General features: G+C 34.2%; 1 protein-coding gene across 34 annotated transcripts; it reads right to left on the bottom strand.

Annotated features, from left to right (window-relative positions):
* Positions 1–81: 81 nt before the first annotated feature.
* Positions 82–4,225, bottom strand: LOC124899257. Of its 34 annotated transcripts, none has more exons than XR_007056476.1 (8): positions 4,020–4,219; positions 3,067–3,111; positions 2,887–2,956; positions 2,254–2,799; positions 1,773–1,912; positions 1,251–1,291; positions 1,028–1,110; positions 82–218 (listed from the first exon to the last, which is right to left on the bottom strand). XR_007056476.1 is itself a non-coding variant. In XM_047413534.1 (7 exons), exons 4-7 carry the CDS (start codon positions 2,399–2,401, stop codon positions 154–156), a joined length of 384 nt encoding a protein of 127 aa, XP_047269490.1. In that variant the 5' UTR covers positions 2,402–2,799; positions 2,891–2,956; positions 3,067–3,111; positions 4,020–4,225; the 3' UTR covers positions 82–153. The 34 variants fall into 34 exon arrangements, 15 of the variants coding, with proteins under 15 accessions (XP_047269490.1, XP_047269489.1, XP_047269488.1 ...); XR_007056474.1 differs by having other exon boundaries at positions 2,887–2,951; XR_007056481.1 differs by having other exon boundaries at positions 1,028–1,058; positions 2,887–2,951.
* Between the last annotated feature and the right edge of the window lie 6,978 nt (positions 4,226–11,203).

Genomic DNA, 11,203 nt, shown 5'->3' with positions numbered 1-11,203 from the left:
AGGAAGGAAGCAGATGAAAGCATGTGCAGAGGGCAGGATGAGCTACACATTTTGTAGAACTTACATTTCATAAACGCTTTGTTTTTGCAAGGGTGACTTACATTGTAAAACTCTCTATACTTCCCCTCCATCTAGTGCCTCCATTCCGTCCATTCAAGAATGTGGGTGTTGTCCAGATAACGTTATAAAGTAACATGAGTTTCTTTGCCCATTCCAAACTGTGAAAAAATATAAGAGAAAAATATTATTGAATTGTTGTAACTACATGATTACATTGAGACCCTATTTATAGACAATACATTCCAACCTTTTCCTAATAGGACACTACATTACAATCCTTTTCCAAGTAGGATTTTGTATGCTATTCCTATTCCTACTCATATTCTAACACAAACCATTTACGAGAGACACTATATTCTATAGAAAATTGCAACCAATGGCTTAAGACTTAAACATATGGAGAAAAGCAATTGCCCCTTCTAGTCCTCCGTTTGAGTAAACCCCCTTATTTCAAAACGAGGAAAAAGTTGCCTTTCACTGATTTGAGAAAGTAGCATGGTTGAAGAAGAAAGGCAACAGTGCATTGAGCATCTACTGGTTATTCTATAATTCACTTAACTAATAGCAATAGCAGGAGAACTGCCAAGAATGGAGGTATAAGTATAACAACAGAACTTGCTGCTATGGCATATGCACACTGCTCGTCTACATACTTTTACGTTTCTGTGAGAATAAGAAATCTAATGTCTGCAAGAACCAAATCATACAAATTCTCACCAGTCTCTGCAAAGTGCAATTGCCAAGTTTTCTACAAGAAATAGTTCATCCGCAGAAGATACAAGCTTTTACGCTAATAAAAATTAATACAGTTGACCCCCCAATACAAATGGAGGGGTTCCTATCTCCTACTCGTTGGCAAAATGAGATTGCAAACGGAGGACATAGACAAGGCTCAGTAACAGATGAATGGACAATCTCAAAATTTCAAAATCTAAAACCCGAAGCAGAACAATACAGTAATACTCACCTTCATACGACAAATATATTTGTCTCACAATCTGAATGAGATAAAGTAGTAGGAATTAGATATTAGTCCCACCAATTGATATCCTGCAGAAAATGTAGAGAAATGCAATCGGGAAGACATAATGAAATAATAATACATTTGATATACTGAAAATATATTTGCTGAAGTCTTTATCAGTGAAAAAGGTGAAGCAGCTTCAGTAGTTCTTGGATATCATACTTACCAATGCTATCAAAGTTGATTGAAAAGAAAATCGGCATTAGCCTGCAAGGTATCAACCATTTGCTAAACCACAAAAATTTGAATCCAACATCAATCAAATCACTAAATAGAATTACTTGAATCAGGAAATCAAAGGAGAGAAAAAAGACCGCAGCAGATATTGTACAACATTATATCCTGGGAAGTATTAATAGGTTAGAAACAATCAGAGTACAGCAGTGGAACTAAAAAAGAGCACATCAACCTTTTCTTTAACTTGTCCAAAGAAAAGCACCTTATGCCCTCATTTTTCATAAGCTCTCTTCGTCTAACAAAACCAAAATACAAAGCTTCCGGAAAAAAATGTGCCAAAAGAACAAAATTATCAATTATTGTAGGCTTAATGAGTACATTTGTCTCTGTGCACTTGTTTGACAGTAGGAACCTCAAGTTATCCCAATTAAGTAACTATGCTTCACTATTACGACATCTCATTTTCCATTTAGAAGTTATATACTACCAAATTAGGTAAAGAAGTCCTTACCAAAACGTCAAGAGTGAGAGGTGGGGTTGGAGTCTCCGCGCAACGCTCTTCTTTCGTTCGTACTTCATTTTCTTGCTCTTGATCAGTCTCTATTTTGGACTCAGAAACAATAATGACCTTGGTAATTCTGTCATAATCATCTTGTTGGTATAAAGGAAAGGAAAAATAGCATTAACAGTGAGCAAAGATAGATTTATATATCAGTATGGAAACAAAAATATTTACAAGATCACACCCATTCTTAACCAGCTATAAATAACTCCTTCGATTTTAAAAGTACATTAAATGAGTAATGAACTATAACAAAGGCTTTCAGTGATTTGGTAAAAGGGGAAAAACAGAAATTCTTCAGTTGTTGATGCTTTTAAAAAAAATCATCTCAGTTTCAAGAAAACCATAATATAATACTGTGAATAATTCATAGTTTACAAGTAATTCTCTGCACAAATTTTAAAAAAATTCTCTTTGAGAATTAGCTCACCGCTAGAACTATCATTGCTACCACCACCACCACCGCCACTTCCGATTCTTTTATCAACAGGAATTACTGCTGCTATGTTCCACATTTTGTTTGATGTTCTAGCCTCTAATGTAACCGCACCACAGAGAATTACAAAATAATACCTCATAAATTAAAAAATGTGTATATACAACTCAAATCAAATCCAACACCTACCAGATTTGAGTACTATACTAAGAACACAATATCATTAATTTTCCTATATCATTCTGAATTAGAGAATTTTTTTTACATAATTGAGCAATTCAAAAGTGTAGCAGTAGCTGCAGCTGCAGTTGATGCCATAACATCGCTATTGATTGAACATTCACAGCAGAACTAACCACTACCACTGATGTAAGATGCTCGCGCTCAACTCCCATAGCCTCAATAGCTTCAACACACTGTATTGCTACCAATGTTGAAGCAGAACCATAGCCATATCAGTTTTCGCCATGTGCTCATCCTTTCCGCCACCAGATGAGGCTGTTGTAGCTGCTGCAATAGAAACAACACCAGCAGCAACTCCTGCAACCGACACAACAGCATGAAGTTGTGAATTATGTGCCCTCATCTCCTATTTTTTCTTCTCCCTCCTATCCTTTAACCACTTACCCACCATCTTCCCTTCTTTACCACCACCACCAATAACAGCCGAGCTAGTAGCAGCAACACTACTCCTGTACTGGTTATAAATTGGTACATTATTCAGATGACTGTATTGAAGATGACAAATTAAACTTTTGGAGTCTCAACTGGAAGTCAAAGATATGAAAACCTTCGATAGTTTCTTACCAAGTCAATTGAGTTGCATCAGTCATGCCGACGTCCCGAAGGAACCTGCGAATTGAATTGAGAATCAAGTAAGGAAGGCCATAATTTGATTATTTGGAGAGAGCATGAGAGATGATAATATGGTTTCTTAAAAGGAGAAGAAAATATAAAATTCTGTAGTATAACGCAAGCTCCGGAAGACATTGGAGATGCTTAAGCTATTTAGAGACAGTTCAGCAATAGAAAGCTCTTTACAGACTGTCCAGCAATTAAAATTATCTGGCAACTGGATTAATGAGGCATCAACTAAAAAAACTTTGAAACACCACCAGAACGATTTCATTTATGCTCAAATCAAAGGTGTAACTTTTAAAATGTACATTCAGCAATGAGACACTGAGGCTAACTTTTTAGTTGTTACAGGCGAATAGATGCACATAATTATGAAATCCGAACCTATACGTTCATGCTTAACGAACTCTTGAAGACTGCAAAACTCGTAAATACATGGCTATCTACTCTAGTTTGATCATTCAAATTAGAATCTACTGCATTAATAAAAGGGTAAATTACACTAAACACCCCTGTAAAATAAACTTTCAAAGTTCGGAAAGCTTCAGCAGTAAATTGAGTTTAGCTACTTATGGTAAGGTTTACCCAATTGAATGGTAGGCAAATTCGAGTATTTGTTGGCTTTATAGGGAATCATTTAGGTTATCGAGCTCAACCTGTTGGGACAATAAAGATCAGGTCAACCTTAACTCTATTAGATATCAGTTCAGAAAGGAAGGGAAAAAGAATGGCTTAGCTCAGTGAAACAAAGCTAGATCTGTGAAGAAGGAGTTGAAGAAGTCTTCATGAGGTATCTATTTCATGACATTGTATGACGTTGTGATGTCTTAGGTGAAATCAGTCCAAACTCAACCCCAAGATAGAGATGAGTTAGGTTTCATGATGATAAGCTCGTAACAAACCTCTCCATAAGCGTTACTCTTCAACGGCGGCCATGAATGATCGACGAAGATGAAGAGATCACAGCATTGAACTTTCCATCCTCAGCTGTCTGCTTGATTATTGATGGTAGGTGTTAAGTTACGAAAATACCCTTGATGTTGGTATTATTTACCAAAATACCCTTCGTCGTAAACCAGATGCAGGTGTCCCCACGTGTTAAATCGCGTGAGATTTATATGCAAGATGCATGTATTTAAGGATAGTTTGCAAAATAAAAACTTTGAAAAATTAAACATACTTACTAATTTAGTATCAAGTTTTAAAAAGTGCTCTGGATAGCCACATTTATGATGTCATCGATTTTATTTTAAAAAATCATTTAAATCTACCATATAAGTTTTTAACTTTACACTTTAATCCTTTACCGCATCCAATAAATATCTAATATTTCTCCTCATTTTTTATATTTTTATTTTTAATTAAAAATAATTGTCCAAGAAGCCGCCAAAAACTTCCATTTTTCAGCTACCTTTTTTCGATTCCGGCGAAATCTTTCTTATCACAACTGAAAATCTCCATTCTTGGTGATTGCCTCTATTGTTGTTCCATTTTTTTTTTAAAAATATTTTTTTCACCATTTTTACTAGTTTGAAAAACGTTTCAAATCCACTTAATACCTCGTCATTAGATAGATTTCAGTAGTTTAGAATCCCTACAAAAATATTTCTTCATCCCAAAGTCGAACATTTATAGACCGATATCTTAATATATTATCGATTAGTGTGGTCTATAATGACAGTAGCTGAAGTAATTATTATCGGTGGTGATTATATGAGTGTGTGGGAGGAGGATCCCAAATATTGAAATTGAAAATCATCTAATATGAAGATAATGCCCATCCCATTGCGTCGCAACGGTTCATACGACGACATAATTTAAAGCATAATTGAGAGACGAGAATTAAATTACGAGCCAAACAATGTTATGATTAGTTATCTAATGAATGGACGGGGAAAAATACATCCCACACTTATAAAAAAATGATCGGCAGGTGTTTTGTACATGTTAGATGTCGTTGTTAATAACTCTAGGCCATACAGGGGATAAATGTTGTTGCGGGGTCTTTAGTAACCCCGTCACCACACCCGACACTGGACAAAGATGATTCGTTTGAAGATGAGAGCTCGGATATTTATCCAATGAATACAGAAGAGCATTCAATGGAATCGGAAGATCCCAAATTCTTTCAAGAAAAAAGAGAAGATTGCAGATTGAGATCACAACCCAACCACACCTTCTCCGATGGAAATAATTTCCATATAGAACTAACATTTAGTAGCATGAAGGAGCTGAAATTATTGTTGGACGTAGCATCAGTGAAAAATTCTTTTGATTATGTTATGTCGAAGAGTTGTAGCAAATACTTCAAGGTGAAATGCGTATCTCCTAGTTGTGAGTGGATGTTGTGGGCGAGGAAGTATGAATGCACGAATAGGTTTCTCATCTACAAATTCATCGGGGATTATACTTGCAACGTCGGACACGCTACACGCAGCTATAAAAAAATCACAACCAAAGTCATTGCATCTCTCTGTGTGATTTTGTATCGCGATGGCAAGGATCTGGCACTAGAGAGATTCAGAGGATTTTCTACAAGAGCTTTCACAGTAGTCCAAGCTATTAAAAATATTGAATAAGGGATGTGATTGCCAAGCAAATGGTTCGAGGGACACCGAAGCACGGGTATTCCTGTCATTGGCTTTTTCCTACATGATCGACACTCTTAATGTTGGCTCTACCTATTTTATCATGGTGAATAGGGATAATTGTAGGTTCATATACTACTTTTTAGCCTTAGACACTTGCATTGGGGATTCACTAACATGACAAAGTTATTGTGGTTGACGATACTCTTTTACACAACAAGTACGATGGCGTATTGTTAAGCGCAGTTGCACAGGATATGAATAACCATGTTTATCCAATTGCCTTTTGCGTTGTTGACAAGGAGAACGATGTATCTAGGACATTCTTCTTTGAGAAGCTGAAGTTTATAGTGGTTAATGAATGTAATTCCCCGAGTCTACACCCTGGACGTTATACGGTGCTTACGACCCCGAAGGATCACAAGCTAACCCATGACTGGTACCTGCTGTGAGCACTGAATAATAATACTGAAAAACAAATGTGGAAGTAAAACTGAAATGCCATAAGGTTCTCAAAATACTGAAATAATAACTAAGTGTACTGATAATAACATCTAAAAGATGAATAACTGACTGTGCTAGTCTGAAAGCCTCTAATTATCTGAATATATAGTTGATGGGACAAGTCCCCAACTAACTCCGACTACTGAACATACTGGATCTACTTAAATGCTGAAATAAAAGGATATCCTCGATGAATGAGGACTCACTACTATAACTGCTGTTGATAGCCTGAGCTGCTAAGTACGATCAGGAACCCGTGAGTCTGAACCTATGATATGAGGCATCATAGCATAAAGAAAGAGTAAGCGTCAGTACTTGGAATGTACTGGTATGCTAAGTGAGGTAGGTTGATATTTATGGGTTCATATGTATGAGATGATAACTGACTGAATATACATCGTAAAGTAATTGGATAAGAGTACATGCAAAACTGTAACTACTGAACATGCTGAATATGCAATACTGCGCATATAACATCTATCTGAATTAGACTAAAATTGAAGTACTGAATTCTTATGGCTGTGTAACTGATAACTGATAGCCATGGTTTTTGTAGAACAGTCTGAGTTCTTTACTGAATACTGAGACTGAAACTGTAATTGTAGGAGTTATCATCTAACCGACATACCCCGATTATAGACTGATTTGGGGTCCAACCTGTGACCCCAGATGGAAGGGCGTTAGCACCTTGCCACAGGATACTAATAATGCTGGATCAACCCTAATCTAGAAGGAAAACTCATGCTATATATATATGATTGGGTCAACTCTAGTCTGACAGGAGGACGACTTACCCTACGCTAGCTACGTAGTTCTATAATGCAGGAACTGCTACTAAAGGTCAAACCCTCTGCTGGCAGAAATGCCCCCATCCCTGGGTTCGCTCGATGCTGAATCCTACTCCCAACTGAATCGACACTGAACTAATCACTAGACTGTAATAGGCTTGACTGAACTGACACTGATTGTGTTGACTGACTGAACTGGACTGAGTTTACTGAGTTCTGTTAACTGACTGAGTACTACGGTTCTTGACCTTTACTGGGATGATTCTATAACTACAACAACTAAGTAAACAACTAGATTTCGGGTAATAAATACCCCCAGGACTCGATAGTATAATGGATAAAACATAGCAAATCTTGAAAGCATAGCAATAGTCAATTGTTCACAATTCATTTATTGAGTCATTTTGTCAAACACTTGGAGGTCATGGACTTGTACATGATTGAGAACACATGCTGACATGTCATGATTTCACTATTCAATTCATATGGACATTCTATCAAAGACTTGGGGAGCACATGGTAATGAACAACGCATAAGCATCATGACTACAACTCAAACTTGCAAATTCAAGGGTTTTGACATGAAAGATTCATAATTCAACACACATACTTGTTTTGCGGAAATTTGACTTTTAGAGTCGCCATTTAATTTTTGAAAAGGAATTAAGAAATCTTTATAAATTACTTTAAACGATCTAAAACAGAAAAATAGTTTAAGTTTTGAATATCTAGGTAAGCGGTTCCTATTAACATTTTAGGAAGGTTTTTAAGACACTTAAAATATCCGCTAACTTGCGGTTATCCGGACTGTTAGAAAACTATCTTTGACTAACTTTGAAAAAAGAAGAAGTTGATTTTTTTTGAAAAGAAAGTGATTTTAGGAAAAGATTTGTATATAAATTTTGACGACTTAGCAGGGGATTTAACCAAGTCTAAGCAAATGAAAAGCAAAATAAGCACATAAAAGGAGAAAGAGAGAAATTAGAAGATTTAAGCCATTAGGCCTAAACCAATAAACCTGTCCTAAACTAATTTGGGCTTTCGGCCCATCATCACCTGTCCTAATCTATATTTTCGAGCCCTTTTTGACCCACAATCTGCTTCACCCAAATAAATGAATAAATAAAAAGAAGACAATAATAAAAATCGAGACTTTCCAAGTCTCTTAGCGACCTCATCTATGAGTTTTGACCTATTTTCCCTCTTCATCTATCTTCTAGCACCCGCACGCCATGTAGTTGACCTTGGGTTTAAACATTAATCTTGACTCGAAGAGGTGGACCTCATTGGCCTATTACTAAATTCAAGAGGAGAGGAGTCCATTTGAACTCAAGACATTTTTTGCATGCAAATAAAAAATAAAGAAATTAATATACGTTCAAGGCATAAAAGTGCATATTTCAAAGCAAAAGAAAATATCAAGAACCAATTTTTGAATGACAATACAGATAAAATGCAAAGCAAAGAGACTCACTTACATGCCTCATGATTTATGTTCATATTAAGAATGAATAAAGGTACAAGGAAGAAGGCCGTATTCAATGAATGAATGCGAGAACAAACAACGCAAGCTTGCGTAAGTAAAGGGATGAGTCAATAAGAAAAATAACCATGACTTCTAAAATTGAACAAACATAGCCACTAATCCATATAACAAAACAAAATAAAGGCTAATTTTTCAAGAAAGAGAATCCTTAAATTTCAATTAAGGCGACATTAACAAAGATTCATATATCTAAATATACATCTAAATTTTTAAGAAAGAGAATCCTTAACAACGTGTAACGACCTATGGTTTCTCTTTCTAAGACATCGTTGATTCTCTTTTGATATTATGAATCAAGGAGAGACACGAATCAAGTCTTTACACTCACAAAGAGCACATATAACAATCCAAAGGGAGTAAGAAAATTAGAATAAAAGTTTAGCATTTCTAAAAGTGAAATATTGTTTCACAATCATACTATGCATGACTTGAAAATATCTAAATAATTTTATTTAGCCACAAAAATCTGAACTTTGTCATCATTTGACAAATTTAAAAACATGCGAAAAAAAGAGAAATAAACATCGTGGATGGAAAATAAAGCTAGCACTTCATCTCTTATATGAGGATTTTGGAAATCCCTTAAAATAATTAACAAGCAAATGACAAATTCTTGATTTAATCAATTACTATTTTTATTAAGGCGAAACAAACAATAGTAACTATTTTTCCAACAAAAAAGAAACAACTTTTCATGCTGAAAACAAATATATCCGCCATCAATAAATTTAAACATAACATGAGTACATCTTTTGAGCAAAGATGAAAATTTTATATAAAATAATCAAAGAATAAAGCTAAAAGGTAAAACAATCAATATTAACTATTCTTTTCAACATAAAAGAAATAACTTTACATGCTAAAACAAATATATCTACCAACAATGAGTTTAGTCAAGACATGAGTACATCTTTTAAGCAAAGATTGAAACTTTATCTATAATAATCAAAGAATAAAGTCAAAAAGGAGAAACAATTAATATTAACTATTCTTTTCAACATAAAGAAAACAACTTTACATGCTATTTAACAAATATATCCGCCAACAATGAATTTAAACAAAGCATAAGTACATCTTTTAAGCAAATATTGACACTTTATCTATAATAATCAAAGAATAAAGTCAAAAAGGCATGTACAACTATTGCTCGCTCATTTTTATACCATGGACATGAAAATAACCATAATATTGATACTACAACGTCCTATGGCCTTCAAGGACGTCCACAACAAACAATCCCAGCAAACAAAATTATAACTACGAACTACGAAGAAGAAAAAGATGATGATAAAACTTAAAAAAGGGATAGGCGTGTTTACCTTTTTTGGGGCAGCAGAACGGGACTACAAGCTTTTTTGGAGTCTTGATTACCATCGGAAAGATTTCAACTCGAGAACTTCGATTAGCTCACGAATTTCACGAAAAAGAATTTTTTTTTACTAAAATAAAGACTTTTTTTTTCCAACCTTCAGACTTTTTTTTTCACTAAAAAAAATTTCAACTATTTGCTCAAAAGTTTTTCAATTCTTTGAGGCTTTGAGACTTGGTTTTTCAACCAAAATAGTGGTAGTATTTGTAGGAAAGGATAGAGATCCAATTCTATTAATCTACTAATGTGGGAGAAAGTTTTTTAGGGGTATTTTTAGAATTTGAAAATTGAAGATAAGGTGAGGTAGAAGATAATGTGGGAGAAAATTGTACAATGTAGTATAATTTTTGAATTTTAAAATTGAAAAAGGACAAAGTTGGAGAGAATTGTACAATGTAGTACAATTTTTAAAATTATTTTTGGTGAAAATTGGGTAGAAGTTATGACAGTTTTTGAGAATTTGGGGTTATTTAAAATATAATCCCAATTAGAATTTTATTTTTTAGCTAAATTTATTTAATTTTGACCAAATTAAAAATCAATTGGTGGATTGCATTGCAATTATGGCCAAATCTAATAGATTGACTAAATTAAATTAAAATTGGATACGAATTAATACTTCTTTTAATGCCGAGCTTCTTGATTTAATAAAATCAAACACATATTTATCCAAATAAATTATTTTTGAGAATAAATTATATTTAAATCAAGATTTTAATCATTTGAATTTATTTTCAAGATAAGCCTTGATAAAATCCGATATTTTATAAAATAAATATTTAAGTAACAAAATTATAAAATTTCGTATGATATAATATGATAATATATAATTGCTACTTAAAATGACAAATTCCTCAGATAAATACTTTGAAAAGCTTTTATTCGGATGAAATAAATATTATAATTTTATTTAAAAATCAAAGAAACTCGAATTTAAATTTGGTTGTTGAGGACAAAAAGTAGGTGTCAACTACTGCCTCCTCCCTTTGGGTAGGATGGATGCAAGTAATCCTGGACAAAGGAAGGTAGACGTTTCTAATTTTTGTCCAACCACAAATTTGAATTTGGAAGGAGTTGGTTTTCGCACGAGTTGTATGGAGTTATGGCCAGACCTCGGTATCAGGTTTCCTACATATATCAGGTTATATAAGAATTTAGGTCACTTGTAGTTCATAAAACTTGATTCATAGCACAATTTTCAAAAAATTCACAAGCTATTTTGGTTTTGGAGTTTTTGATGAAATCGAAGAGCTAGAGAATAAAGAAATTTGGGAGGAGGTTGGAATACAGT

This window comes from Capsicum annuum, chromosome 6 (assembly GCF_002878395.1).
Source record: "Capsicum annuum cultivar UCD-10X-F1 chromosome 6, UCD10Xv1.1, whole genome shotgun sequence".
NCBI lineage: Eukaryota > Viridiplantae > Streptophyta > Magnoliopsida > Solanales > Solanaceae > Capsicum > Capsicum annuum.
The sequence above is the reverse complement of the archived record's forward strand: the minus strand, read 5'-3'. Positions and strand labels throughout refer to the sequence as shown.

Coding starts and splice junctions, on each gene's coding strand:
- LOC124899257 (XM_047413534.1), bottom strand. CDS start 2,401: ATGAGGTATTATTTTGTAATTCTCTGTGGTGCGGTTACATTAGAGGCT. Junction 1,913..2,253: donor TAGCAATGATAGTTCTAGCG/GTGAGCTAATTC, acceptor TATACCAACAAG/ATGATTATGACAGAATTACC. Junction 1,059..1,772: donor CTCTCACTCTTGACGTTTTG/GTAAGGACTTCT, acceptor TATCTCATTCAG/ATTGTGAGACAAATATATTT.